The following is a 27428-nucleotide window of genomic DNA, read 5'->3' as shown; positions in this document are numbered from 1 at the left end:
CACCGCTCCCGAGTTCAAATCTGGGCCCCCGACGAGGCTTACATCCTGACTCAATAAGGGCCTAGATTGGGAGTCGCCTGACGAGGTGACGATGCTGGAGTGTCGCGTCAAGGGCGTGATAAACAAGAACACCAGCCTCGCCAGCGTGATCCAGGTGATGCTTTTTTGCCGGATTCTCCTTGTTAACGCTAGACTCAATATATGTCAGAATTTGACCTGGACGGTCCTCAGACTCTGCAGCAGTTCTTTGACACGAGGCACGAAGACATATGGAAGCTGCTCTTCAAGACTCAAAAGTCGTGGCCAGATAAAACCGAAGACCGCGGCTATGACTACGCACGTCCGGCCACTCCCGTAAGTTTTATGATAACTTTTTATTTGCAAATCCGAGGAGTATATTGACCTTTCTTATTCCCCCCAGGGATGGACCAAGAAGGCAGAGTAGATCAAATGTCTAGCTCCGCTGCCCGAGGACGAGGCCACCCCCTTGCTGATGAATATGCTGGTTCCGGCGCCATATCAGGCGCTGGAGAAGAAGGCCAAGAAGAAGGGCAAGGATACCAGAGGTGGTCTCCGTCATAAGGATACTTCGGATGCCAAGTTCGAACACTCGGAGACCTCCTCCTCCTATGACAAAGATGTGGAGGAGGAACAGAGTAACTCTCCCCCCAAGTGGGGGAAGAAGAAAAGGCCGGCTTCCGCAGATCTGGAGGCGGAGGCGACCAAGAAGGGAAAACCCTCCCTTCCGGATGATTCCAAAGCGGGCGCCGATGCCATCCCAAAGCGGCACCTCAGGCCGAAGCCTTTGGCTGAATCATAAGTATCCGAAGACAACACAAGCATATCCAATTTTATGCCTTATTGTTATACCATTTTGAATTTTACATTATAGCATGGCTCGTGATTTCCCCCAATTGTGCGATGGAGAGCGAGTTGCCTCCGCAGATCTCTCCACCCCCTGTCAGGGATAACACCGAAGTGTTATCCCAGAGAACCTCTCGAGGTCATGGGGAGGTACAAGAGGCCGTGAAGGTGGCGGCGGAGGGTAACACCTCTGTTGCCGAAGAGAGGGGGAAACCAACCCCCCTGGAGACCAGCGATGGGGGACCCGCTCAGTTTGGCCCCCAGCCAAATATTATTCCGGAGACCCCCGCGGCTCCGGAATCGAAACAGCGGCCTTCTTTGAAGGAAGGGGCGCTCCGTCTCCACCGGCATCCTCTATCAATCCGGAGGCGCCGGACATTCTGATGGAAGCGCTTCAAAGTTCTTCCATTGTGGAGGAACACCGTACCCTTATGGGTATGGTGGTTGAAAAGGTTCGGTCCGCTAAAAGCGGATTGAACCAAGCTTACACCAGCCTTCTAACAGGCTTTGAGGTATGTGAAGTAATATATTTTTGGTTATTTACAAAAGGAATACCTGTATATAGATAGTAGCCCCTAAGTCTCTGTTCGGCGTTTCACGAAGAAGGGTTGAACAGAGCATTGAGTAAAACTTCATAGGAGCTAACATATATGTCTACTTGGATGAGCAGGCTGCGAAGCTAGCAGCAGCTTCGCATGCGGCCGAAGTCTCCGAACTAAAGCGGAGACTGGAGGCAAAACAAGGTATGTTATACTGAAGCATGTCTGAACTGATATGAGCTCCAATTTGTTATCTGACTGAGCTTTATGTTTATGCTCATAGTTGATACGTCGGAGGTCGAAGCCCTCAAGAGTGCGCTGGCCGGGGATAAGAAGGAGGCGGACGAGGAATGAACCGCCCGCCAAAAGCATGAGGCGAGGTTGGATGAAGTCCAACAAGAGCTCGCAGATGCTATAAGAAAAATGTGAGTCCTTGGAGCGCCAGGTGTCGGAGCGAGACTCTGAACTTGCTACGGTGCTCCAAAGCACAAAGGAAGCCCGGGTTGAAGCCCAAGGCGCATGTCAGGAGATCTGAGAAGCCAAGCAGATCGCGGTGGGTAAGGTTATTAATATGTAGAGAAAGCTCGTAAGGAGAAAGTGCACCTTTCTGACACGCATTTGGAGTATTCCAGGAATATTTGTGGATCTTCCCCGAAGTATTGCCGATGCGGCAAACTTCTTCCGAGCCGAAGAGGGGAGCTCAACAGAGAAACTATTCTAGTTGTAGTACCTTGCGCCAGAGCAACCTATGCCCCTTAGTGATCAGTTGAAACAGCTGACCGAGCTACACAGGATGGCCAAACTGGCCATGAAGGACATCATAGTCCGTCTATGGCCAGCTGAACCCATACCTAATAGCTATTTATGGCTTGTGAAGCGGCTAATCGATGCCTGCCCACGGCTTGATGCTATAAAGCAGTCCATCTGCATCGAAGGTCCCCAGATGGTCTTCGACCGCGTCAAGGTGCAGTGGGCAAAGATGAATGCCACCCGTCTTGCAACCGAGGGGCCGCCAGCAGGCAAGGAGCATCGTACGCCGGAGCGATACTTCGATGACGTCCTTGAAGGCTCCCATATTATAGAGGGCCTGTGTTCAAAGGACATCATATTTGAATGAATGTAGCCATGCCCAAACTTTGTAATGAAAACATAGCCTTTGTATAATTTTAATCTTGTTTCCTTTGAAATTATTTATCCTTCGTTGCGGCCGTTTATTAAATCTAAGAGTTGGCCAGTCGTTGGCTTCAACCCCTCGCGTAGATACTAAGGGGGTGTTTGGAGCAGCACAAAAGCACACTTAACCCCAATGATGTGGTCCTTGAAGGAGGTGCTAGTGCGGCGAACCAGGCAATCAGACTATGCGGCTTTATCACTCTCACTTAGCCATAGGAGTTTGACAAGAAGATTGTAGGTGCAACCCCTGTTATTATTCGGCTATCCGAACTCGGGTGCTGTAGACACCTGACCAGGGAAAAAACTGGTCCTTTGTGTGACACGGAAAAAATCACAAGAGATTTGTATTGAGTCACCGAATAGCTGACCAGCTCTCGCCGCATCATGACAGTCAGTTTTTGGCTTTCTCTACTGAGGTGTTTATCCGGCCAACCAGAAACACAATCACAGTAGTTCTCCCTTTACTTCCTTAGCCGAACAATCAGAACGTAAGGTAGTAACCACAGGAGCCGGGCAACCCAACTATTGACCGAAGACATGATTCAGAGCTGATGCATATAATGCTAAATTTGGGACGCCTAATTGCACTTGTGAAAGTGTTTGGACTTATGGTAAATGTAATAAATGTACGCGGATGAATGGAGCCCCTGGCGATTTAGGTCAAGCCGGGGTGTACATGACAATCAGATGATAAACAAGAAGAAATACAGAAGAAGGAATAAGCCAATACCAAGTAATTTGGGCAAAAAACTGTTTCAATTATAGTCTGATTGGTACATCAAAACGTATTTGTACAGATAATGCTATAAGCATTGAGGCTATTTTACATGCCGAACGAAAGGGAAAGCTGTGTACAGGTATTTAAGAACAAGGAGGGAGGTGATATTGAAGGATCCTTTAAGTACTCCGCCATATATCTGTGCTGCTTTTCGCCTTCGTGTGCGATCCTTTGAGAGGATTAATGGATAAGTTTTCATAAGGGGCCGAAAAAGGGCCCTTGACACCATGAAAAGGGTGATGTGGGTTGTATAGAACCTGGAAATAAAAAATGAAGTTCGGGAAAAGATAAATGGGGGTCCGAATACGGTTGAGCCGTATTGTGGACCTTATCCTTGATATGCCTCCATCGTGGCCCATGGTATTTTTAGTGTGTAGTTATGAGCGCGCGGCACATACGTCGCTGCTTGGTTAGGGCGAAGACAGAGGCCGGATTGCTAATCAGCTCCTAACGAGCTGGACTGTCGTTCTATGGGGTGGTCCGAACTCGTTTGACAGGGTCCGGTGGCTTGACTGCTGATGTGGAGTTTGGCTTGATAAGGCCGACCTGCACTTCCGATGCGAGCGCTACATTGTGCTCCTCGGTACAGAGGGAGCGATCCATGTTTCCATGAACTGTTATAACACCGCGTGGTCCTGGCATTTTGAGTTTTAGATAAGCGTAATGCGGGGCCGCGTTGAAGCGGGCAAACGTAGTTCGTCCGAGCAGTGCGTGATAGCCACTACGGAAAGGGACGATGTCGAAGATCAAGTCTTCACTTCTAAAGTTGTCCGGCGAACCGAATACGACCTCCAATGTGATTGAGCCCGTGCAGCTGGCCTCTACACCAGGTATTACTCCTCTGAAGGTAGTTTTGGTGGGTTTGATTCTTGACGAGTCAATACCCATTTTCCGGCATGTGTCCTGATAGAGCAGATTAAGACTGTTGCCGTCGTCCATGAGGACTCTCGTGAGGTGGAATCCATCGATAATTGGTCGAGGACCAATGCGGCTAAACCTCCATGACGGATACTGGTCGGATGGTCCCTGCGATCAAAGGTGATCGGGTATGCTGACCATGGGTTGAATTTTGGGGCAACTGGCTCTACCGCATAGACGTCCCTTAACGCGTGCTTGCGCTCCCTTTTGGGGATGTGAGTAGCGTATATCATGTTCACCGTCTTGACCTCGGGGGGAATTTCTTCTGTCCCCCTGTGTTCGGTGGGCGAGGCTCCTCATCATCATCCTCGTTGGGCGACCCTTTCCCTGTGTGCTCGGTGTTTAACTTGCCAGCCTGTTTGAAGACCCAACAGCTTCTGTTAGTATGGCTAGCAGGCTTGTCAGGGGTTCTGTGAATCTGGCAAGGTCGATTGAGTATTTGTTCCAGGCTAGATGAGTCGTCCTTGTTTCTTTTGAATGGCCTCTTCCGTTGAGCGGGCTTGGAGCCACTAAATCTGGTGTTGATCGTCATGTCTTCGGCATTTTTAGTGTTGCTCCAACACTTGCTTTTATCGCGTCGAGGCCTGCCATTTCTGTTCTTTGCTTCGAAAGTGCCAGGATCGTTAGTACTGTTCCTGCTTCGGGCTAGCCAGCTATCTTCGTCTGCGCAAAAGCGGGTCATGAGTGATGTGAAGGCTGCCATGGACTTCGGCTTTTCTTGGCCGAGGTGTCGGGCAAGCCATTCGTCGCGGATGTTGTGTTTGAAGGCTGCTAGAGCCTCGACATCCAGACAGTCGACAATATGGTTCTTTTTGACTAGGAATCGGGTCTAGAATTTTCTAGCTGACTCTCCGTGCTGCTGGACTATGTGACTGAGGTCATCCGCGTCCAGAGGTCGGATATAAGTGCCCTGGAAGTTGTCTCTAAAGGCATCCTCCAGGTCTTCCCAGCTTCCAATAGAGTTTTCTGGGAGGCTGTTTAACCAGTGTCAAGCTGGTCCCTTAAGCTTAAGGGGGATGTATTTGATGGCATGTAGATCGTCACCGTGAGCCATGTGAATGTGGAGAAGGAAATATTCAATCCACACTCCGGGATCTGTCGTGTCATCGTATGACTCGATGTTCACGGGTTTAAACCCTTACGGGAACTGGTGTTCCATCACCTCATTAGTGAAGCATAGGGGGTGCGTGGCGCCTCTATATCGGGCCACATCATGACGCAGTTCGGATGGAGTCCGTATGCGGTTTTGAACCTGGGTGAAGTTATACTTGTCGCGCCAGGCTTGATGGTCGTCTTCTCGCGCTGGGGCTCGCCCCCTTGATCCGTATATTGATCTGGTCTGACCGGCTCTATTATCCAGGTCCTGTCGTAGGTCGTAAGTGTATCCTGCAGCTGTTGTCTCTCTGCCTTTACGGCGGGGTGGTGCAGGCGGGTGTCCGGCTTGATTTGCCGCTCTGTCCCGGCCGCGTGGTGGACGGTCAGGTCCGTCAGCAGCATTACGCATGGGAGGTATAGGCTCTTGGGCCTCGTCATTGAATTGGGGTAGAAGCTAGCGCTTCAGGTAACTCTTGGTTGGGCGTTCGAGGTCGTATTCCTCGGCTACCAAGACATTAGTCCATCTGTTATTGAGCAGGTCCTGATCAGCTTGAAGTTGTTGTTGCTTCTTTTTCAGGCTTCTTGTCGTAGCTATTAGCCGGCGCTTGAAGCGCTCTTGTTCGAAGGGTTCCTCTGGCATGATGAATTCTTCGTTGCTGAGGCTCTCATCTTCTTCGGAGATTGGTACGTAATCACCATCCTCCAAGCCCTCGTTCCCGATGGGATGATCGGGGTTGACTTGCCCCTCCTCCCAATCATCATGTTCGAATGTTGGTTCGAAAGGGGCTTCTTGGTCTTCGGCATTATCCAGAGTATTAGTGTCTTTGGTACCGGTATTATTGTCTTTTTCTCGACGCGATTAGAGCGGCGCGGCTGGCGACGATGTTTTGGTGGTGCCACAGGAGAATTATCCTCGGTTGGGTCCTTCTCACCTTCATCGTCATTTTCTTTGGTTGTGTCCACCATGTACAAGTCATATGTGGAAGTAGCCGTCCAGCGTCCGGTAAGCAGCGGGTTCAGGCTTTGCTCTTCTTCGGCATCGTCGTCCATGCCATCAATGTCTTCGGAAGCGTAATCGAGCATGTCAGTTAAGTCCTCGACAGTGGCTATGAAGTGAGTGGTGGGTGGGACGTAAAATTTCCCGCTCTCAGCCCCTAATGCAGGCTGGGCATAGTTCGGTGGCGATCCTTCTGTAATGGCGAGAGATCGCATTAAGTCCAGAGCCTCGTTTAAGAGTGGGGTCTAGACAGGGAAGCGAGAATCCGTGGAGCGGGGCAGGATAGGAGTTCCCTGGCCGAGCTCGTATAAAACAGACCTCGAGAGTTCAGAGCTGGCGCACGGAGGTGAGTCCGGCTTGATGAGGATAGAGGGAGCCATGAGTGATTCTGGGCCTCCCGGTGAAACGACCCCCTCCATATCTCCGGTGTTGAGCTCTATGGCTGCGAAGAGTTCGGCGGGCTCTAAATTCCCGTTTTCGGACTCGGCTACGAGTTCCGGATCTGAGGCCGGAGCTGTGGTTGAGGCCGCGAACCCTTGGAAGATCAAGTCTCCCTAGATATCAGCAGCGTAGTTTAGGTTTCCGAAACTGATCTGATGACTAGGGGTGTAGCTGTCGATCTGCTCTAGATGGCCAGTTGAATTAGCACGCAGTGCGAAGCCGCCGAATACAAAGATTTGGCTAGAAAGAAAAGTCTCCCTCAGGGCGGAATTGTTGTGGATGGTTGATGGAACCATCGAGCCTTCTGGTGATGACACAGTGGAACTCTCAATGAAAACACCAACGTCGGTGTCAAAACCGGCAGATCTCGGGTAGGGGGTCCCAAACTATGTGTCTAAGGATTGAAGGTATCAAGGAGGCAGGGGACACGATGTTTACCCAGGTTCGGGCCCTCTTAATGGAGGTAATACCCTACTTCCTGCTTGATTGACTTTGATGAATATAGGGGTTACAAGAGTTGATCTACCTCGAGATCGTAATGGTTGAACCCTAGATGTCTAGCATGTATGATTTTGATCCTGCCTATGGACTAAGCCCTCTGGTTTATATAGACATCGGAGGGATCTAGGGTTGTACATAGTCGGTTACAAAGAAATGAAGGAACATGATCCGAACGCCAAGCTTGCCATCCACGCAAGGGAGAGTCCTATCTGGACACGGGGGAGGTCCTTCTACCTTGTATCCTCACGGCTCATCAGTTCGGCCCATGTCACATAGGCCAACTCCTCGAGGACCCCATAGTCCAGGACTCCGTCAGGCCCCTTCATCATAGATGAAGTTCTCACAGGAGGAGCCTATCACCTTCATAATGTATCGGATAATCGTCTTGAGCCGAATCCATGGAATGCTACTCAGCTCTGACGATTCTACGGATATTTCGGTCGCACTCTTTTTATTTTTACTTTGACTAGGTTCCTCTTTCTCCTCCCCTTCTTATTTTTTCCTTTTTTATATCCCAAGGTATGTTCAGATCTACCGAACTGTTAGGGGTACACATCTTTAGATGTATACACCCCACTTTAACTGGGGGCTTCTTTGACGAAGCTTATTATTAAAAGCTCGTTGCTTATATTGTCTAAGTTGTTTGTTCTATACATATTTTGCCATTATATGCATATCTATGACTTAAGTGTTTGCCAAGCTGGGTTGCCTCGCTCCTGTACTTTATACCCTACGTTCCCGACTATTCAGCTAGGGTGTAAAGGGAGTACCTCTGCGATTGTTACAACCGGGTAATCCGGATCTATACCTCAGACGGGTGAAGCCGAAAGCTAGCATTCTTAAGGGCATAATTGGTCGGCAAGCAACGACAGATTGTTTAAGTTCTTCTAAAAAATACGGGATAGGCTGCCCGTAATTTGGATCAAAGCCGAGGGCATGCATAACTAAGCATGCCGACCCAAGGAAAGGAACCCCTAACGAAACTATTTTCCCTGGAAGATGTTTCTTATGTCAAATAGTAATATAACATACCTCCCCGAACAAATTTTGTTTGTTTGAGCAATATGACCGGATTGCCTAGTTTCCGGACATACTGAATGTTTATTACATTCCAACATGGTATCCGGAAACACTCCAACTTCTTGGTTCGAAGGTTGAAGTCGGAGGCCTGCGATGACAAATTTTTACAAGTTCGGTTGGAGATAAGTTCGATGATAAAGTACATTGATACACGGAATCGAACTACTACTCTTTATCTATGTCATCTATAAGACTGGTTAAGCTACCGTCTTCTTGCGGATATTCCGCAACTATCATCACTTGGTCATATACAATTTCACGGGAATATCTTTCCCGTCCGGTCCCTCAGGTCCAACTCGGGCCATATGATTTGGATCGAGCCCGGTGTAGCGCGTTTTCACCATTGCCCATGCCTCTCGGGCACCTTCCCGGCATGTTGACGCCTTCCATAGCTCAAAACAACACCGGGCACCTTTGAACAGGTTCGCCAACCCCTCCATACTTTCTGGAGGGGCACCAGATGGCCATAAGGCTGTGATCATACTCTTCATGGCTTTACGGGCCCGCTCGTGCACATTAGACAACTCTTTTAGAACGTCGCCTTGGAACCCGGACACTTCTTCTTCTTCAGGACGTCCGGTTAACAGACCTGTAAGAACAGCATTATAAGACTCCATATTATGGGATTATATGAGGTCCTTGGATGGTTCAAAGGTCATACCGAATATGCCGCCTTTCAACTTTTTATTCTCTTTTTGTGCGTCCCATAATTGAGCCTTTAAGCTCTTTATCTCCTCGGCTTGCTTATCCCTTTCCTCCTCCAGTTTTTTCTTTTGGTTACTCGTCATCGTGACTTTCTTCATTTCCTCTAACTCTGAGGTGGCGGCATGTAGCTTTGCACGGCTTGTTTCAAGCTCCTAGGACAGCGTGTTGTTCTTCTCTTTGAGAACCTGCGATGATAACGATCCTTAAATCGGTTGATCTAAACCGCTTCAAGTCTTGGGGGCTACTGGCATATATCTATCAATTTTACACAAACCATTACATGTATATCTTTTGAAAACAGGTGATCAACTCCAGTAAGTCCATGCCGTGCGGCTCGGATATATGCATCCACGATGCTGAGGGCGGTGAATTCCTACTCAGTAAAAGCTGGAGCGCAGGGTCTCTTTCAGTCGTCGATGATTCATCACACTCTCCACTTTGGAATTTGTGATGGATACGTCATCTGAATCCTCATGAGGTGGAGGAGTCGGCGCCGCATCCATATTGGCTCTCGTCCTGGTCGATGAGCCACCGGATTGGATGATGCTCGGCTAGTTGGGGTTTTGGACACGATTCACCGTGTGCTCCTCCTGGAGTAAGAGGGGGGAAGAGAAATATGACAATTTAGTCTTATGCCTAGGCACATATTGAAGGTTATACCTCTTTTATGATGGAGGGGGTTCGACGGTGCTCCTGCTTTCCTTTCGTTTTGAAGGCCCACCCTGCGTAGATGCTGCCTTCCTAGGGGCCGCCCTTGATTGGGTACGGCTTACCGAGCGCCGATCCTATAAAGCACGGTCCAGTGTGATGGGTGAGACGCGAGTGGGGGCTCCTCTTTTTTAGGATGGTTTCCGAGCACTTACCTTGTAGAAAGGGAGAAGGTCGGGGTAGTCGGCCATAATAGCCACTTCCGAGCCGTCAAGGCTCACTTGATAAAAAACTCCATCATCAAACTCTATAAATATATCTGGATCCTCGCGGAAGCCGGGGTATTCGTTACAACCATGGTCCTCTGGCTAAGGGGAGGGGCAATGGACATTTTCGACTACCTTCCTTCATGTCTGCTTTAAGACAATCAGAATAACTTGATTAGCACATCTCGATAACGAGGTAGAACAATGCTGATAATCAATGACTTACCCATTCAATGGGGTTGTACATGCAAAACCTTCCCGACAATTTAAGCGGATGAATTCTTCTTTCTCCCCCTTATAAAGATCTGCCAGAATGGCGGCCAGAGCGGCTGGGGTATCCGGACCCTCGCGTTTATAGCGAGATGCGTCTCCTCCCCGTTGTAACACCATAAAGGGGTCACTCTGGACTGAAGGGGCTAGATGCATCGTTTTATCGCGATGGCCATAACTTCGATAATCGAGAGTCCGGAGTGGGCAAGTAATCTGACCTTGCTAACTAACCTCATTACTTTCGCACTGTCTTCTTGCTTGCGACTCCGGGGGAACCAATTGAGTAGTTTCTTCAAATAAGCACTGGAGAATTCGGGAAGTCCGCGCCGAACTGGGTCTGAAAGGGGAGCGTATTCCATATAAAACCATTCCGAAGACCATTCTTCGAACCCCTTCTTGGGAGTTCCGACAGGGTAGCCTGATCTGGCTATGCGCCAAACTTCGGCGCCGCCCCCTTCAAATATGGAACCACCTTGATGGCGGGGGACGAGGCAAAAGAACTTTCTGCAAGTTCAAAATGAGCCCCGCAGCCTAAGAACAGCTCGCAGAGAGCGACAAAACTCAAAATGTGCAGGATAGAACCTAGTGTGAGGTTGTGCAGCTAGATCCCATAGAATTCCAATAGACCCCTGAGGAAGGGATGGATCGGGAATCCTAAGCCCCTCAGAAGAAACGAGACGAAGCACACCCTCTCCTCCCTATTGGGGTTGGGAAAATTCTCTGCTAGCACGTCATTGCCAATCAAAGCCAATCCTGCCCGCATGAAGACTAGATCTACAAGAGGAAGATATCCCTGCGTCTGAAGTCGACTCATCTGGAGTTGGGACACTGAGCAGCTTCGCCAATCACCCTCTTGAGGGCCATGGTGGCGCAAGGAGGAGCTAGGGGCGCTCGCCATGTTTTGAAGTTTTTTGTGGTTTGCTCCGATGCTCTTTGTGCAATGTGAGATGGCATTTGGGGATCTAACCTCTTTATATAGATGCCGCCCATGTGCGGTAAGGGGCTTATTTGTAAAATAGAATGGACTGTTCGCATTCGCCCAATGCATGGAAATCGAGGCGATGATAGGAAGGAATCATAAAGGCAGAACATGGAGGCCAAAATTGGACTATCGTTAATCCAAAGTATGCTGAAGAACCCGCCTTGCAAAGCCGAAGAAATAAGCCGGATACTACATCGTCATTGAAGGCAAGTTCGGGGGATACTGAGGGAGTCCTGGATTCGGGGGTCCTCGGGTGTCCGGTGATACATATCCAACGTATCTATAATTTATGAAGTATCCATGCCATGCTTACAACAATTTTATATGGTTTTGGTATGATTTGCATGGAACTAACCCGGATTGACGATGTCTTCAGCAGAACTACCATGGTGTTGTTTTTTGTGCAGAAATGAAAGTTCTCAAAATGAGCTGAAACTTTTTGACAATTTTTTTTGGAACAAAAGAGACCCCCGAAGCTTCGTGGAAGGACCATAAGGTGAAGGAGTAGGGCACAAGACACCGGAGTGCTCCTGGGCCCTTGCCCGTGCCCCGGTGGGTTGTGCTCACCTCGAGGCCCATCTTCGTGTGAAACCAACGCCAAAAAATCCTATAAATAGAGAAACCATCAGAAGTAACCCTAGATCAGAAGTTCCGCCGCCACAAGCCTCTGTAGCCACGAAAAACCAACCTAGACCCCGTTCTGGCACTCCTCCGGAGGGGGAAACCATCACCAGTGTCCATCTTCATCATCCCGGCGGCCACCATGATGAGGAGTGAGTAGTCCACCCTCGGGGATGAGGGTTTGTACCAGTAACTATGTGTTTAATCTCTCTCTCTCTCTCTCTCTCTCTCTCTCTCGTGTTCTTGAGACGTCATGATCTTGATGTATCGCGGGCTTTGTTAATATAGTCGGATCATATGGTGTTTTCCCCTCTCTATCTTGTGATGAATTGAGTTTTCCCTTTGAGATTTTGTTTTATCGGATTGAATACTTTTATGGATTTGAGAACACTTGATGTATGTATTGCTATGAATAACCGTGGTGATAATGGGGTATCATATTGATTCACTTGATATGTGTTTTGGCACTCAACTCGCGGATTCCCGAGGTGACATTGGGGTAATCTATGTGTAGGGGTTGATGCACATTCTGGTCTTTGTTTCTCCGATAGAAATCTTGGGGCACTCTTTGAGGTTCTTTGTGTTGGATTCAGTATTATGAATCTGAATTCGTTTTGGTGTCATTTTAGTATGAACTCTTGATAGATCGATCGGAAAGAATAACTTGTGTTATTTTAGTACGAACTCGTGATAGATCAATCGGAAAGAATAACTTGGTTTTATTTTAGTACGAACTCTTGGATAGATCGAACGGAAAGAATAGCTTTGTGTTATTTTAGTACGAACTCTTGAATATATCGAATGGAAAGAATAACTTAGAGGTGGTTTCGTGCCCTACAAACAATTTCTTCTTATGTTCTCCGCTAGATAAGAACTTTGGAGTGATTCTTCATCGCATGTTGAGGGATGGTTATATGATCCAATTAGATTAGCATTGTTGAGAGATTGCACTAGTGAAAGTACGGACCCTATGCCTCATTTTTAAGCATTGCAATACCGTTTGTGCTCTGTTTTATCAATTGCTACCTTGCTGTTTTTTATTGTTCTTATTACAAAAATCAATATCTACTATCATTACTACACTTGTATCACCATTTCTTCGCTGAACTAGTGCACCTATACAAATTACCAATATATTTGGTGTGTTGGGGACACAAGAGACTCTTTGTTATTTGGTTGAGAGATACCATCTTCATCCTACACCTTCCACGGATTGATAAACCTTAGGTCATCCACTCGAGGGAAATTTGCTACTGTCCTACAAAACTCTGCACTTGGAGGCCCAACACGAGTCTACAAGAACAAGTTGTGTAGTAGACATCTTCCGGCCTATTCGATATGGGCCGGACTGATGGGCCATGAAGCTAAAGCAGAATACTATCCCCTGTGTCCGGGTAGGACTCCTGTGTGAGTGGACGGCAAGTTTGGTGTCCGAATGTACTGTTTCCATCTTCTGTAAACCGACTGTCTACAATCCTAGGCCCCTCCGGTGTGTATATAAACCAGAGGGTCTAGTCCGTAGAGGGTATCAGAATAATCATAGGCTAGACAGCTAGGGTTTAGCCATTACGATCTCGAGGTAGATCGACTCTTGTAACCCCTATACTCATCGAATACAATCAAGCAGGACGTAAGGTTTTACCTCCTTTAAGAGGGCTCGAACCTGGGTAAACATTGTGTCCCATTGTCCCTTGTTACCATTGATCCTTAGATGCACAACTTGGGCCCCCATACCCGAGATATGCCGGTTTTGACACCGACAACGCCTACCAGGGGGTCATCCCCCCAACAGTAATCAAAGTTATGTTCAATAGCATCATGAGGAGCGAAGCACATAGATAACTCAATGATATCCCATTCGAAGGAAACATCTCCGAGGCAAGAAGGTAGCGAGAAGCTTGAGCACCATCTTCCTATACTCACTCATTAATCATGCCCATATCACAAACATTCTTCAAATAGCTAACAACACTACTTTTTATTTGAGTTAGCGAGAACAACATTATTAATCTCCTAATGTTGGCAGCAATATTATATCATCATGTTGGGCATTGCCTTGGGCATGCACCATATCCACGTTACAAAAGCCCTATCATAGACCATACCCATCTTGGACTCCTCGAGTCGGTGTTCGTTGATGGCAAAATCAAGCCTAACCGTTGGGATAGTGAGGAAGCTACTACCTACGAGCTCACAGGAGTAGGCGATTGATGTGCTTGGGAACCATTCATCTGTGATCACGGTGTAGCCAGCTGGGTTGAGCTGTTGCAATGCCTCGACGATGACACTTGTTTCAGGGTTCTCTTCTTGTGCTCTCGTGACGACATGCACTCCCTTTAGATTTCTCTTCTTGCATTCACTCGATGTCCGCCACGCTTCGGTCATACCTCTCTTCTTAATGTGCAGAGATAGTGCTTCAAACACCTCAGGCTCATCAAGGTTGACAGGTTTTCGAAGCTAAGAGCAACTCCAATGGGGCGACCCATTTTGTCCTCCGCCGTTCGTTTGGGTCGGCGCGGACAGAAAAGTCGGCCCAATGCGCCGACCCAAATGGACGCACGTCCGCTTTTTGTCCGCGGGCGACCCATTCCCGACCCATTTTTGAGCCGGATTTGCATCGGCACGGACACGCGACGGACGCGTGTACGCTTGCCCTCTCCTTCCCCGGGGCACGTTGGTCTGTGTCACATCGCCCTCCACAATCCAATAGCAACCCTCGCCCTCCTCCTCCGTCGTCGACGCCACCGCCCTTTTTTTGCCGGCTAGTCTGCCAGCTGTCGGGGCCTCCACATCTGCCCAGCTAGGCCGCCCACTCCCACGTCGCCCGCCGCCGCCGTCTTGCCACCGGGAGCCGACTGGTTCCCACCCCCATGCGCCCCCACCACACAGCTGCTCCCAACCAAGAAGCTGCCTCGCCGCCCGGCCAGATCCTCACCGGCACGCTCGTCGGAAGCCGGCACGCTCGTCAGACGTCGGCAGGACAGCAGCTAGTCCGTGCGCGCCGCGACTCCCTTTGTTGGCCATCTCCTTCGCCGAAGCCCGCAAGCTGTTCGAGGTTTGCCAAGGTACAAAATGGACTCCGCCGATGAGTTCTTTTTTCACAATTTCCTTTGCGACTCCAACGATTCGTCCTCCGATGACGAGGAGGAGATATTGGCTGCCGTGTTGTTCCATCACCACCTCAATAGCCAGCGGCCACTGTTTCGTGGCTCCATTCCGGGCCACCTTCCGGCGTTGAATCGCAACCGAGAGAGCGGGCATTTCCTCCTTTGGAAGGACTACTTTGATGCAACAAACCCGTTGTTCAAACATCAGAAATTCCGCCGCCGTTTACGTTTGAGTAGGCATGTTTTCAGTCGTATTAGAGAGGGGGTGGTCGGCTATGATGACTATTTCGAGTGCAAAGAGGATGCTGCTGGCAAGATTGGTTTTTCCTCTTATCAGAAATGCACTGCCGCCATCCGAATACTTGCATCGTTCGGTATCCTGCTAATACCTGGAGCACGCAGAAACTGTTGGAGGTGATGACTGCTTGTGTGATCATGTATAATATGATCGTACAAGACGAGCGCCCAGAACGTCTGTATGATCAATGGTTTCAGTTTCAAGGTGAGAATGTTGTGCCTGAGCATGGAGTAGCGGCAACGTTTGAACAGTTCACCCAATTTCATGAAGACATGCGTGATTGGGGAACTCACGTGCAACTGCAAAATGATATGGTTGAGCATATGTGGGCTCATGTTGGCAACCAATAGATGTATCTTTTTTTATTTATTTGCAAAACTATGTGAGAGCTATGTGAGACCTTTTTATTTTCATTTGGCTTGTAATAAACTATGCAATTTTATCCGGTCCAAAACGATTTTATTTTGATTCAGACTATACAATATGCCAAAAATAGAGGGGCAGGCAGCCACGCCGGCACATATGGGTCGGCGTGTTGGGCGCCCTGCCGACCCATATCTAAAACAGGGCGGACGCCGGGCGGGCGGCCGACCAAAACGGATAAAAAGCGGACGAAATCGCCGTCCGTTTGGGTCGACCCGTTGGAGTTGCTCTAAGTGCCCATTCGAAGCAACTTTCTCTACGAGGGGGAGGTGCTTCCCAATTCAGTGGATTCAATTTAGTAAACAATGGATACACACACATAAACACTTAGAGAAAACCTGGTTGGTTCGTTGCCAGTGGCGGAGACAGGGACCAGCAAGGCCCTGGCCCCCTAACACCAGTGATTTAAATCTTAATATGCATGTAAAGAGTGACTAATTGATGTTGAATTGGTGCATCCTCGTAGGTTGGCCCTCCCTAACAAGAACGAACAACACTCGGGCCCCCCTAATTCAATTTTCCTGGCTCCGCCACTGTTTGTTGCAATATGTTGTACGCCGGATAACATCACATGAAAACAACTCGAATAGATGTGGTGCATCGTGGGCCATGACTCATGGACGAGGGAGTTATGTTAGAGGTGTACAAGGAAGTGAGATTGTTGTTTCTGTGCGTGTTGTCTTGCCCGCACGGAAGAGCCAAATTTACTCTCCTCCATGAGCAAGGTTTTGACAGCGTTACATGCTTAATTGCCATCAAAAGCTAGATTTTTCTGTCCATACCAAACGTCTAACCTTGCCTAGCATGGCTAGTTTAGTTCTTGCCTTAGATCCAAACGCAACCTTATGTGCAACGCATTGCCACATCATTAAACAACATTTATCCAGAGTATGAGGACCAAGAATGAATGAAAACGCCTAAAAAGAAAAAGGAAAAGGTAGTGGCAGCATTATACATTAACGCGATTCTTAATTCCTCACCGACACCTTGCATTGCCATGGACCCGTGCATGCATGGTACTCAGTGACTTGACGACAGAGACTCGAGCGAGAGAGGGAAAACTTTATTTTTCTGAATATGTTTGAAGAAGTCGTGGATCGATTAATAGGGGCCCGGTGTGCTGTGCCTTGAAACCCTCAAATAATCCACGAGTACGCGTGGTGCACACTACAAAATCCCATCGATCACTACCGTTCCAAATCTGTATTTTAGTCATCGATTAAAGTGCTTGGGTTGGATTAAATCTGGCCGTAACCATCTCAATCGACCAACAATATGTGAGCTCGTACACACATGATAAGAGGAGGGAAGACCCCCGAGAAGTTCAAACAAATTGCTCAGTTTCTTAAACTCTATGCTTAGTTAGATTATCAACAATTAAGAACATGATCTGCTTGTTACTAGAACTAGACTATTAATCAGGAGAATATCTCATTAATTTGCACCATTTGAGGTGATCATCAAGGTCTAATGGACGGGACTAATCTTTGAGCAGCAGGACTTGCGATTTTTCTCTCCTTGAAAGTCGATTTTCGATGAGCAATTGGAGGCATAGCTCGTACTACTACGTGGCGTCCCCTCCTTAAATCGCTGCCACCTGGGGATGTCAAGTCTTTTGCAGCTACATGGTTCGCACGGACGAAACATTACTGAGTCAGCACCACTCAACTAATGAAGCCACGGTCATCCATTTACCACTGATTCGATTTGCACGGATCAAACATTCAAAAAGATTAGCACGGACCAAACATCACGACGCACACGCGATCGTTTTGACTCTGCGGCCACACAGGGCCCACCTCCGGCCCGGCCCAGCTCAGCCCGGCCCGGCCCGGCCGACACGCTCTCTTCTCTCTCTGCCTCGAGCTTCTCGTTCCGCGTTAACCCTCCATGTGACCCCTCTGCCACCTTTGCCCCTTCCATCACTCCACCCTCACTCCCTCCACCACCCCACTCCCCCCCAGCTAAACCTCCTCCCCCCTCCACCCAACCCCGCGCGCGCCGCCGCCGCCGCCCCACCGCGCGCGGCCATGACGGGCCGCCGCCGCGTCCTCCTCGCGCTGGCGCTGCTCCTCGCCGTCGCGCTCGCGCCCGCCCCGGCCGCGTCCCAGCCGCCGCCGCTCGACCCGCCGCCGTCCTGGGTGTTCCCCAACCCGCGCCTCCGGGCGGCCTACGTCGCGCTGCAGACCTGGCGCCGCACCGCCATCTTCTCCGACCCGGCCAACTTCACCGCCAACTGGTCGGGCCCCAACGTCTGCGCCTACAACGGCGTCTTCTGCGCGCCGCACCCGGCGGACGGCGGCGTGGTCGTCGTGGCCGGGATCGACCTCAACCACGCCGACATCGCCGGGTACATCCCCGACTCGCTCCCCGCGGGCCTCCCCGACCTCGCGCTGCTCCACCTCAACTCCAACCGCTTCTGCGGCGTGCTCCCCGACACCTTCCTCCACCTCCGCCTCCTCCACGAGCTCGACATCAGCAACAACCGCTTCGTCGGCGGCTTCCCGGAGGTCGTGCTCCAGCTGCCCTCGCTCCGCTACCTCGACCTCAGGTTCAACGAGTTCGAGGGCCGCATCCCGCCCGCGCTCTTCGACCGCCCGCTCGACGCCATCTTCCTCAACTCCAACCGCCTCACGCGCCCCATCCCGCCCAACCTCGGCAACTCGCCCGCCTCCGTGCTCGTGCTCGCGCACAACAGGCTCGGGGGATGCATCCCGCCGTCGATTGGGAAGATGGCCGAGACGCTCAACGAGATCGTGCTCATCGACGACGACCTCACCGGCTGCATCCCGCCGCAGGTGGGGATGCTCAGGAAGGTGGCCGTGTTCGATGTCAGCGGCAACGACCTGCAGGGCCCGCTCCCGGCCACCGTCGCTGGACTGGTGGCCGTCCAGGAGCTCAACGTCGCCGGGAATCTCTTGGAGGGCGCGGTGCCGGCGAGCGTCTGCGGACTGCCGAGTCTGAGGAACTTCACCTACGAGGACAACTTCTTCACCGGCCGGCCGGGATGCGCCGTGGCGACGGCGGACGGCAGGTGGAACTGCATCCCCGGCGCTCCCGCGCAGCGCCCGCCGGCACAGTGCGCCGCGGCGGCAGCCAGCCCGTTCGACTGCAGCAGGTCGCAGTGTCAGGAATCAGCAGGGCCAGGCCCAGGCAAGGGATCGCACGGAGGCCGCAGGCCGCCCACTCCGAGGGGTGGGCCGCCGAGGGGCCATCGTCGAAGGTCGCCGCCACCGCCAGGCTGGTTTACGCCGCCGGGCCCATTGTTCCCGCCGGGCTCGTCCACACCATCGTCCCCGTCCCCGCCCGGTGGCTCCACAACGCCAGGAACGGCGGTGCCGCCACCTCCGACCCACAGCGAGAGCCCCGGGCACGCACTGCCGCCCTCCTCCGCACCACCACCCCAGGGCACCCCGTCTCCGTCCTCCGGCAACCAGCCGCCGTCCGCGTCCTCGCCGTCCAGTCACCAACCCACAACACCTCCCCCCGGGTACGCCCCTCCGGCCCTCACGCCGCCGACCGCGCCCACGCCATCCTCGCCGCTGCCGCTGCCGGCCCCTGGTCCCTGGGCACCACCCCCTCCACCAGGCGGCGAAGGCGGAGCGCCATCCTCTCCACCAAGCGGCGGAGGCGGGACGCCACCGGTTCACGGCATGCCATACTCGTCCCCGCCACCACCACCAACGACAGTGCCGTTGCCCCCGGTCCACGGCGTGTCATACTCGTCGCCGCCGCCGCCGCTCCTCCCGCCGGTCTACGGGGTGTCCTACTCGTCGCCGCCGCCTCCAATGCCGCTGGTCTACGGGGTGTCGTACGGGTCGCCGCCGCCACCGACGGGGCCGTAGAAATAGCTGCTAGCTAGGTAGCACCACTAGCTAGCCGCGCCGCAGGCTGATCTATCGGCCCGGCCGCCACCTCCACGGCCGGATCGCTCGTCGTCAGCCAGCCAGCCAGTCCGTCCGTCCGTTCGTCCGTCCGTCCGTGGCTCGTCCGTCACCAGTACATCTCTGCCTGTAGTTTCTTGCTCTCCTCCTCTCCTTGAACGTTATTTTTTGTTCTCTGTTGTCCATTTGTTATGTCGTTATTTGATCCGAATTAAATTCCAAACAAGTCTCCACGGTGGATTCTTTCATCATTTCTGTTTTTTTGCTCGATTGCTGTTTGCCACTGGGCACTGGGGTACTAGTTTCCATGCTTGATGGATGAATAACGACGCAACGCAATGCGACCTTGGACCGGTGGTTGTGGCATGCACGAGCGAGGGATCACATGCATGCATGCGAGAACACGTCGCAGCGGCACACGAGTTATGCTGGCGGTACGATACGATACTATACATAGTGTGATGATAAGCAGTGATGGGGCATTCACGCCATGCCTAATGAATGGAACGGATTAATGTTGAATGACTAGTCAATTAGGGCCGGTGGTAGCTGTGGCGCCATTTATTTACTCCATGCAATGGACTTCGAGCCTCTCCGGTGGGTCTCCACAGGTGCAGACGTGCAGTACAGTGAATCTTGCAATGGATGGTACCAGAACGTTATGACTTGGAAGAGGTTCTTACATTGAAATTATTATCTTTCGAGGTCCGTGATTTCTTTCACGTGGGAGCGGATGAGAGGCCCTAGTAATTGCTGCCTGCCAGCCCCAGCGCCCCCGGCCGTCGCCTCTGCAACCACAACTGCGATTGCAATTGCGTCGGCCTGAGCAAAACCTGCAAGCTACTACTGGAGCCAGCTATGGCCGTTTGCCACCCAAGCACTTGATCGGAGTTAATTACTCCTCCCTACCGCCCGAGATCCTATGAGCGTGCCCGCCTGCCTGCTGCTTGCTTACCAGAAGCACACGCATTACTGCCTGCGATCCACTGTTGGGTCCCGTGCTTCGCGTGCACCATTGTTCAAACTTTCTTTAAATCACCTGCCCCCAAATGAACCCAGCTGACGGGATCATGCGGCTGCTTAACACACACTCATCGTCGCTGCTGGGATCATACGATCCGATCGGGTCGGCGACTCTGCCACGTTCCATTCAACAGATTTGTCAACCAAATGTAATCCCAGTCAGTACTACTCAAGCGTTTTATTTACGAACAAATTCAAACGTACTCCGAAGAAAATCACGCCAACTGCACTTGTACTCACTCCGGTGAAAATGAATGATACAGCAAAATGTACTCCAGTGAAAATTCAAATGTAACTCATTCGGTTTGGAGGAAATCAAAACGTAGGAATTATGAGTAGTATAGGAATTTGATAGGATGACACTTGCCATCCTAAGGAATTGACTTGCCTCGTTCCTACGCGCAAAATGAGCTTTGAGTGGAAGTGTAGTTTTCTCCAAAAACACAGAAAATGTGTAGTATTCCTACGAATTTCCTACAAATCGAATGCATATATAGGAAATTTTCCTCCGAAATCCTCGTTCCTATGTTTTTTCTATGAAAATCCTCCAAACCGAATGAGGCCTAATCGTAAAATCATATACCGGGGCACAGGCATCTCCCTCGCAATCGAAAGGGAGAAAAAATTTTTATGATATAGTACTCGGTAAAAAGAAAGAACTAGTAACAAACTAACAGGCATGTACTAGTACGAGACTTGCCGATTATTCAAGTGCTTAGGGTCAAACGTCAAGGCCAACTACTCGAGCACATTGGCTCCTCAGCTTTACACATTAATCAATAATCACAGGGGGTGACCAGTTGACCTGACCTAGCGCTTCTACTTGGCGGCGGATCCCATGCCGCAGAGGACGGCGGCGGCCTGGCGGGCGAAGTAGGTGAGGATGACGTCGGCGCCGGCTCGCCGCAGGCACATGAGCGACTCCATCATCACCTTCTCCTCGTCGATCATGTTCAGCGCCCCGCCGGCCTTGATCATCGAGTACTCCCCAGACACCTGAAACGCAAAAAGGAAACAACGTATGATGATTGGTTGCTTCATAATTTCACTCTCCTTTTCACAAGACGAGCCAAAATGATAGTATTACATCATTCGATCCTCTCTTTCAGCTACAATCATAACCCCAAAAGGAAAAAGAAAAACATAATGCATACGAGATCATCTTCTGATCCAGGCTCGTAACCTCAAGGATGAGTTGGTTAAGTTTACTCGTATTCGTTCATGAGGATAGATCAAGGTTCAGGCTTTTTATTGGTTCAGAATTTCACACGCTTTGAGCTCAGAGTATAACTACAGAAACACCATGCAAATAACATCATCTTCTGATTCAGACTCAGAACCTCCAAGGATTACTTAGTTCGGTTTAATCGTGTTCACTCAGAAGGATGATGATATCGCCACCTCTATTTTTTTTTCTTTCCTAACACAACGACAGAATCATCCTCCACTTTTAGCTTCAAAAACACGCAGGAATACAAAAAACCAAAAAAATTAAGAAACACCTGGTCAACTTCTTAAGATGAACTCCTGTTGGTGCTTTAGTTTTTGAGAACCCTCAAGGAGAGAACTTGAGATCAAAACACATGAGATAAACGCATCAAGGTTCAGGCTTTTACTGAAATCTTACGTGTGCGTGTGCTGCCCAAGAGAACATCTACTCTACAGTTTAGAAATAGGCAGATGCAGTCTGAGTGCTCAAATGCGTAGTGAGCTAGTACTACTTTACCGGCCTAATGCTTGAAATGGCTACCAACTGATGGTGTTTGTGTAAAGAAGATAAGCACAGTGAAATATATGACTCGGGTATTGATAAGACAAACGAAAAATGTTCTTGTGCGGCAAAACTAGTGAGGCCCGTGGCAATTGAGTAGCTGAATTATGATATGCACTTACGGTGCTGCTGCGAAAATGATTTTCTGATTGCATCAGATGTATACAGTAAACAACGAGGTCCGGGTTTCTTGTGGAATCCCAGATAGAAATGACAAAAGCATCACATCAACATGGATTATGAACCAGCTAATGAACTAACCTGGTATGCAGCAATTGGCAGTGCGGAGTTATCCCGGAGAAGTCGGATGATATCCAAGTATGGCAATCCAGGTTTCACCTGTCACAAGGGAACCATGAATATGGTGCGACATACACAGGAGTTATCTTGGTAATATGGCACTGAATATTAAGCAAGAGAATTACTAGAAGAATATCAGCTCCTTCTGCCTCATCTGCTGCAGTTTCTAGAAGGGCTTCCCTGTAGTTAGCTGGGTTCATCTGATAGCTTCATAACCAAAAGGGGCAAGACATTTAGACAATAACCAACTAAACTGTACACTGGATGTAAATACACAGAGTAGCTTTGTTTTCAGCTCCATACGTCTTCTTATCCCCAAACCGTGGATTTGAATCTAAAGCTTCTCGGAATGGCCCATAAAATGAACTGGCGTACCTGCAAAAACATATATCATGGATGCATCAGTCAGATAACAAAGACATAAAGTAGAAATGGGATAACAAAAATACTATGATGCCATGAATGATATAGGTACGTACTTTGCAGTATAGGACATAATGGAGACATCATTGAAGCCCTCAGCATCCAAAGCAGAACGGATTGCTCCAACACGACCATCCATCATGTCGCTAGGACTAACTACATCGGCACCAGCACGTGCCTATTTAGTTCATGGAGCAAGTTTATGTTAGTGAACAGTTGCATACTCATCAACCAAATCCAAAACCTAATACCAAGAGAAGAGATGGACCTGTGAAACTGCCTGTTTGCACAACTGATATACAGTTTCATCGTTCAAAATTACTCCTGATGGGATTGAAACAAATTCACAATTAGCTGGACGGAAGTTTGTACGGAATTTGTGCCTTCTGAAAAACATCTAAGTCCATCAGTTGTTTGGACAAAAAAATAGTAATGTAAACTGCTTGTACTGTAATTCCAAATTAAACTTGGGCATGACCACCGAACAGCTAAGCTCATAACTTAAGTACACCTTTTTGCACTAGTGATCAGTTTATCGCCATTCGCTAGGGCTACAAAGAGCTACAGGAGCCAACCAATTCCTGGTTTAAACACTACGGAATGCACCTTCTCATTTTTTGCTAATTTCGATGATCTGGGAAGTACCCGACGAGATTCTTGTGAGAAAATACATTTGTGCAGCATATTTTGAATTTATTTTTAGGAAGTTTCAGTGCCAGGTGGCAAAAAGAATGACTTAACTAAGCTGTTGACTGTTCAGGCACACAGTATCTCAGGCTCTCCTAGCAGGAATCAAGTGGTCCAGTAATACTTTTAGAAAATCAAATCTGGACATCCACAGTGATGTCTTAGAAACCAGGAGCCAGAGGTTCTATATAATACAATCTCAGGCTCATACAAACCAAACTGGCCAACAATAATATCGAGAACTAGGATGATAGTTTCTTGGCCATATGCCCGTAACCAGTGTGGTGTGGCCTTCATACCAGGAGACTGGCAACAATATTTTTGAACTAGCTAGCACATTTCTAATGCTATCGGCAATTCAGGATGCAAGCAGATCAACATATCATGCACATCTGACCCTCTGAAAAGTGTAAGATAATAATGCGTCATTTTCATTACCATCTTCCCTCACGATGCCATCATGTCCATCAGATGAATAAGGGTCCAAAGCAACATCCGTGTAGACAATCTAAATTCGACATATGATTAGAGGCAGCATTGGTGCGAGTGACAATAGACAATGAATGAGGGAAACAAACTTACGATATCAGGGAACTTATCCTTGAGCAGGCGAATTGTACGTGGAACCAAACCATTGTCATTGTATGCTTCAATTCCTGTCGGAGACTGAAGGAATAAAGAGCATAAGTCATTCAGAGGCACAAATAAAAGTACATGGCAATAATTAGTTATATTTGTCAAATACCTTCAATGCATCTGGAACCTTTGGAAAGAGCACAAAGCTGTTAACACCAACATCACGTGCCTTATACACCTGCATATATGAGTGGTTGTCTGGATTATTACATGAGGTCTGAATACTGATTGCTACCTAAGACTATTGGTCCAAGTGACATGGAAATAAACACACATTTAGAGCTCCAACATATTCATCAAACATAGATGATAAATCCGATCCCAGTCTCAGAAAAAAAAAAGAGGTAAATTTCCAGTACTTCCAGTACCTCATCAAGAAGCCCATGTTGCCATCCAAGCCTAAAGCACCCGGGCATAGCGCCAATTGGAGCATCCTCTTCCCCTGCAAATCATTAAAAAAAACTTTATATAACAAATCTCAAATGGTCCAGCATTCAAGCAAGTACTAGATTTCAAGGCAACCTTCGTGGATGAACAATGGGAGCACCAAATTTGCAGGCGAGATGGTTGTCTCCTGGAATGCAGCCCTAAGAGCTGGCGACCTGCGGTTGCGACGAGGGCGCTTTGGCATGTCCTGAACACACACCAAACATGGAGCCTCTAAATTCAGTTTCTTGCAACTGCAGCAACATTGCAAAATTCAGATTGGAGCTCACAAGAGGCCTGATCTCAGGCGTGCCGTCTGGGGCCTTTGGTCTGACAAACGCAGCGGGGGCGGGGAATTTTCCGGCGACGGCGTCGGCCTCGCACTCCTCGATGCTCCTCCCCGACGGCGCCCTGACGGCGGCGGCCGCCTCCTGCTCGCTGCTGACCCTGACGGCCAGGGAACGCTGCTTTGGCCCGGTTCTTGGGACGGCGAAAGAGCTGCCGAACGGCGCGTGCCCGTGGCAGTTGGTCGCCTGGAGCATCTGGACCTTGGCCGGGGAGAAGGGGACGGTGGAAGCCATGGCCTATCTGCAACACCGAGACCAAGGAAAGTGAATTTCGCAGACATGGTTGACAATCGCGTCGCTATATCAGATTCAGTGCTGCGTAGCTCGATCAAAATTGAGGTGTGGACTCTAAGAAACGGTAAAAGATGGATCTTGATTCTTTCTTGGCTAGTGCCACCAGAGGCGGCGAGTGGATAATCTTGATTGCGTTGAGCTCTGGATGGGGTTGGTCATCAGGAAGAGATTGGGGGCTGAATTTAGCTTGACGAGTTGAAGGGACGTGCAAATCTTGGGGAGGAGGAAGAAGAGGGAGGAGGCGGCGGCGGCGTACCTGATGGATGGAAGATGGAGAAGAAGATGAGGAGAAGACGATGTGGCCTCAATCCTCTCCGACGACGCCCCCCACCTACTGCAAAGAGATCTCCTGTACTAACAGACGATGTCTTGCGTTTCGCTGTCTCCATGTCGTGACCGCCGTGTACATGAACCTGAACCTTTTTTTACTTTCAACTAACCTGAACCTGAACCTGAACCAACGTGTCGAGCCTCCTCCCTCCGTTTCAAGGACGAAATCACTGTTTTGACCTTGTTCACGTTTATCGTCACAAACTAAACCCGACGTGAAAGTATTTCATGATTTGACCCTTTTAGAAACGTCAGGGCCCGCGGCGTTTCCAGCCAACATTGAAACGCCGACCAAGCTAGCGTTTCTGGCCAACACAGAAACGCCGTGGTAGCTAGCGTTTCTTCCGTGGCCCACAGTCAGTCCGAACCCGCTGTTTTTCGCTGACGTGGCACATCAGAAACGCCAATGGCCCTGGCGTTTCTGCCCTGTATTTAGTAATGCGCGCGGGGCCGCGGGGGCCTGACCCAGCCCATATCTCGGACCGCTCGGGCAGTTCGTCCTCCGACGAACTGGCGGCCGCCCCCTCCCTCTTCTTCACCAAATCTCCCCCAGATCTGCTATTTTGATCATCAAAACGAGTAGATCGAAGCACTCCCGAGTTACTTGAGGTATTCTCTTCCCAATCCTCCATTTATTTTCAGTCAAGATTAGCTATTGTAGATGCATTTTTTGAAACATGGTGGAACCCTAAGATGAGTTATTAGTGATTTGTTTGATGAATATTTTGGGGATATACTCATTGTGTTGAAGTATTTTTAGTTAATTTGTTTAGTATTGGATTTAGAGAGAGACCATTTTTTGGATTAGGTTGAACCTATTATTTGTTAATAATTAGTTGTGATAGATTGTTTAGGATAAAATAGGTTGAAAAGAATTGGTGTTGGTAATGTGGTTCGTGATTTATATCTTTGGGATAATTTGTAGTAGTTTCACACAATTTTGTATATGATGTGGTCATAATTTTAAGCATATATCATAACAAATCCATTTACCTTATTTTGTAGGATGTTTGAGCCGGATAAATATCCCGGCCTTGATGATTATTACGAGGAGAAGCATCGTGCTGTGCTTGTGGAAAGAGGGGAGGTAATTATGTATCTATATTGTCGATTCTCATATTGTGATTATATTGTGAGTAGTTTAGAGAAGTATATAAATTGTGCGTGTGATTTTTGTAGGTTCCTCCAGTACTTCGGTTGAGAGGCCACAACCCACGTGAGTCACTGAGGTATGACCGTCGCTACGAGCCTTATTTTAGAAGAATGGATCTTCTCCAGTTTGTGCTCAACTTTAAAGGCACACCACCATGGCTGAACTCGACGGCCATTACCGCCCTTACGGACCGTTGGAGGCCGGAGACGCACTCTTTTCACCTTGCTCTTGGTGAGATGACCGTCACTTTGGAGGATATTGCGATGATCTTCGGTCTTCCGATCGAGGGCAGGGCTCTTACCGGGAAGGTGAAGTCCGAGGGGTGGCGACAAAGGGTTGCAGGTTTGGTTGGTGTTGAACCTCCCCAGTGGATTCATGAAACAAAGAACGATCCTAGGCCATCTGGTGTTTTGTTCTCGTGGCTACAAGAATTTTTACGAGTGCCCAG

At 49.4% G+C, this 27428-nt stretch overlaps 2 protein-coding genes across 2 annotated transcripts; one reads left to right on the top strand and one right to left on the bottom strand.

Moving 5' to 3' along the window:
• Positions 1 to 17656: 17656 nt before the first annotated feature.
• LOC123156997 (leucine-rich repeat extensin-like protein 4) lies at positions 17657 to 19841 on the top strand. The gene has a single exon (XM_044575213.1). It carries the CDS (start codon positions 17737 to 17739, stop codon positions 19549 to 19551), a length of 1815 nt encoding a protein of 604 aa, XP_044431148.1. The 5' UTR covers positions 17657 to 17736; the 3' UTR covers positions 19552 to 19841.
• Positions 19842 to 21205: 1364 nt separating this feature from the next.
• Positions 21206 to 25904, bottom strand: LOC123156996 (delta-aminolevulinic acid dehydratase, chloroplastic). Its single transcript, XM_044575212.1, has 13 exons — positions 25754 to 25904; positions 25147 to 25444; positions 24953 to 25064; positions 24799 to 24872; positions 24540 to 24608; positions 24377 to 24460; positions 24233 to 24302; positions 23376 to 23431; positions 23164 to 23285; positions 22988 to 23059; positions 22810 to 22891; positions 22646 to 22723; positions 21206 to 21609 (listed from the first exon to the last, which is right to left on the bottom strand). The coding sequence occupies exons 2-13, from the start codon at positions 25435 to 25437 to the stop codon at positions 21433 to 21435; spliced, it is 1287 nt and encodes a 428-aa protein (XP_044431147.1). The 5' UTR covers positions 25438 to 25444; positions 25754 to 25904; the 3' UTR covers positions 21206 to 21432.
• Positions 25905 to 27428: the final 1524 nt, after the last annotated feature.

The sequence above is a fragment of the Triticum aestivum genome, chromosome 7B (assembly GCF_018294505.1).
Source record: "Triticum aestivum cultivar Chinese Spring chromosome 7B, IWGSC CS RefSeq v2.1, whole genome shotgun sequence".
NCBI lineage: Eukaryota > Viridiplantae > Streptophyta > Magnoliopsida > Poales > Poaceae > Triticum > Triticum aestivum.
Note: the sequence above shows the minus strand (reverse complement) of the source record. Positions and strands in the feature narration are given on the sequence as shown.